Source organism: Haplochromis burtoni, unplaced genomic scaffold, assembly GCF_018398535.1.
Source record: "Haplochromis burtoni strain Fernald_Lab_line unplaced genomic scaffold, NCSU_Asbu1 Contig_638, whole genome shotgun sequence".
Classification (NCBI taxonomy): Eukaryota; Metazoa; Chordata; class Actinopteri; order Cichliformes; family Cichlidae; genus Haplochromis; species Haplochromis burtoni.
Window position 1 is genome coordinate 208,160 of NW_024582999.1, and position 3,040 is coordinate 211,199.

The 3,040-nt window shown below is 43.6% G+C and overlaps 1 protein-coding gene across 1 annotated transcript in view; it reads right to left on the minus strand.

The window, feature by feature from the left end:
• The window catches only part of LOC102312413 (peroxisomal succinyl-coenzyme A thioesterase), a gene marked incomplete in the record, with an annotated part of 30,685 nt that overhangs the window by 17,121 nt on the left and 10,524 nt on the right, over positions 1-3,040 (minus strand). The window contains 4 exon segments of the mRNA XM_042214995.1: positions 219-360; positions 1,147-1,227; positions 1,338-1,431; positions 1,504-1,586. Of these exon segments, the coding sequence (XP_042070929.1) occupies positions 219-360; positions 1,147-1,227; positions 1,338-1,431; positions 1,504-1,586 (400 nt within the window).

The following is a 3,040-nucleotide window of genomic DNA, read 5'->3' on the forward strand; positions in this document are numbered from 1 at the left end:
GCTGTACCAATGTACCTGCACATGTGATGTGACAATAAAAGTGATTTGATTTTGATTTGATTTGATTTGATGGTTGTTGTTCAATAATAAAATTATTCCTCAAAAATACAACTTGCCTAATAATTCTGCACTCCCTGTATAGTGGTTACAACCAGAAATTCTTCCTGTTAGTCAGGTTGAAGTGTGTGTGAGTATGTGAGAGAGAGAAAGAAACTGACCCTTCTTTTTACTGTTTAGTATGATAAACTTCGTAGCTCTAAAATGAGGAGAGAATGGCGGCTCAATCAGGTGTCCAGCACCCGGATACGCTAATCTGCTCAGCAGGTGTTCCTTTCCACCTTCACGCAACAACCTGGCCACCTGTGGGTCAGAAGTCAACTTTAATTTTATGCTGACATCATCATTTAACAAAGTTCATATTCTGAAATTTTTATTGTTTTTGGAGTGTGAATACATCTTTTAAACCAATGCTCTTAGAACAGGGGTATCAAACTTAAATGAGCTGTGGTCCATTGCTGGCACTGTCATCTCATTGGAGGGCCACTTTGGTGTTCAAGTAGAAAACAAACTTAAAAAAAACAAAAAACAAAACAAGAAACCATGCACAAATATTTAAAAAAAAAAAAAAAATTCAAATACTGTATAACAAACCATAAATTCAAATGTGAACGAAATATTCTTCCCCCCCCTCACTCTTAACTAACTTTCATTAAACTACCAAATAAACAAACTGGTACTCTCTCTTAATGGCCAGACACGTGGCAGCACTTCTGCTATAATTTTGTTTGTATTTAACAAAATAAAAATGCAGAAATAAGTGTACGCATTAGTTTTGGACTACTAGTGAAAATAGTTTTCTTTACAAATAACTCTCTCACTGAACTAACACAGCCAGTCCCTCAACATGTTTGGGCTCTCTGCTCATATTGCCTTTATATTAAATAATGTTTTGCTTTTTAAAGAACCTTTTTTAATATTGCTTTCAACAAAAAACAAATTCTCCCTAACAAAAAAAAAAGTAACTTCAAAGGCCAAATTGCATTATATTTCTTCATGTCAATATACGGCCTGCAAGCAGGGATGACATGGGCCATAAGTGGACCCCAGGCCACGGGTTTGAGACCCCTGTCTTAGAGCATCACTAACCTCCTCCGCTGTCTCCACTGTAGGCCAGTTCTGATCGTCACAGCCATTAACCAGCAGCATCGGGCAGTTAATTCTCCCCACCTGTCAACAAAGCAGATTTAAAAATCCCACAGGAACTAAGAGGTCCAACTCAGGCTTGGAGAGGTCATTAGGTCTACTGATAGTATAATGCAGTATAATACAGCACTCACTTCCACGTTGTTTGAGGGGTCAGCGATAAGATCCAGAGCAAAACTTCTCCAGCTCATATAGTTGTTCTCATCGAAATGTGCCTTGTGAAAATGCCTATGATACATATTAGTAACAATAATTTGTATTATCATTAAATTTTCATGACAAACAGTCAACAGTACGTACTTGCTTAGTATTTTAAACCCGGCCTTCAGGGTGGTCCCAGGTGGGTGATAGTGATTGCTGCTGATGCAAACAATGCAGCGAGGCTGGAACACAATGATAAATCAAAACATTTGATGTTGCACATTGAATTAAAAGACCCAAAGACCAGCTTCCAACTTAGTTTTCAACAAAACATGGAATGTTTAAACCTCCTGGAATTGCCATTTTGACCATCTGCATTGAAGGTCTCTTTTATGTGCTTATTTTTGTCATACTGAAAAATGTAAATGTACATCTTTTTTTCTCAATTGCACAAAGTTAGCAGAACCCATATAGACACATTAATGGAAAATACTAAGCTGCACTTCAAAAACTTTTCCACTCTTTTCCAACTGGGAACACAGCTGTGAACGGTCCCAGTGCAAGCTGGAGGTCATCAGGTGATGAAGCCAGAAGAACCACGTCACCTGCAAAAACCAGATGTGATCCTGACACCACTAAAAGGGAGTATGCCTGCCACTTGGTTCCACCTAGAATTTCTGTCCCATAAATTGAGACCAGCGGGAGCAGGCGGTGGAGGTGTGTCACCAGCAGGAAGAGCTGTGGGAACAGACCTAGCGCCACCTGAAAAGATGCCCCTGGGCACCACCTTGCGCGGAGCGGTGGAGCAGTGGAGCAGCTGCTCCAGCCAGAGACGATGGAGGAGCTGCGCGGGGAGACGGAGGTCCCCGTGTTAGGGGGACCTGCACGACCTGGGGCCGAGAGCGAGACACGGGCTGATGCCGGTCCAGCCGGCAGTGAGCAGGTGCTCACGGCTGTGCCTGCACGGTCATGCCAGTTCGCCAGGTGGCCGACCGCCGGGCCAGCGTTGCCGCTATAAGTGTGGCCGGCCTCCGGACCAGCATTGCCATCACCGCAGGAGACTTGGGCGGCCTCAGCAAAAGACACTGCCCTGTCGTTGGGTTGAGGCCGGTGGGGCGGGGGAAGTAGGTAGGTTCAGCTGGATGGCTCCCTGGCCTCAGTCGAGCGATGGGGTGTGTGGTGGGGCGTGGTCTGTGGTGCCTTGTGGATGCACCTGCAGTTAAATCACGGGGAAGCAGGATTGAGAGGGTTGTTGTGGTGGTGGGACAAATGTAAAAATAAACATGGCTCAAAACACGGATCTGTGGTCCCGTCATGCCTTAATTCCACCACATACTCATTCTCCAGCTCAATGGATTCCTTCATCTCTGGTGTAAATCTGGTTCTGAGGAAACCACTATGACTGGTGCCAATGATTTTATGGGCAAAACTCTGTACAAATATCTTGGCAGTGACAATAAATGGAACATGGTCCACTCAGACTCTCTCAGACTCTGTATCCCCAGCCTCCCTCTGGATGTTGTTTAAGTTCTATCAGAGGTAGAAATTCAAGATCTTGAAGACTAGGGCCTTAGCTACATGCTTGCAACACACATTCAATATACAGGGAGTGCAGAATTATTAGGCAAGTTGTATTTTTGAGGAATAATTTTATTATTGAACAACAACCATGTTCTCAATGAACCCAAAAAACTCA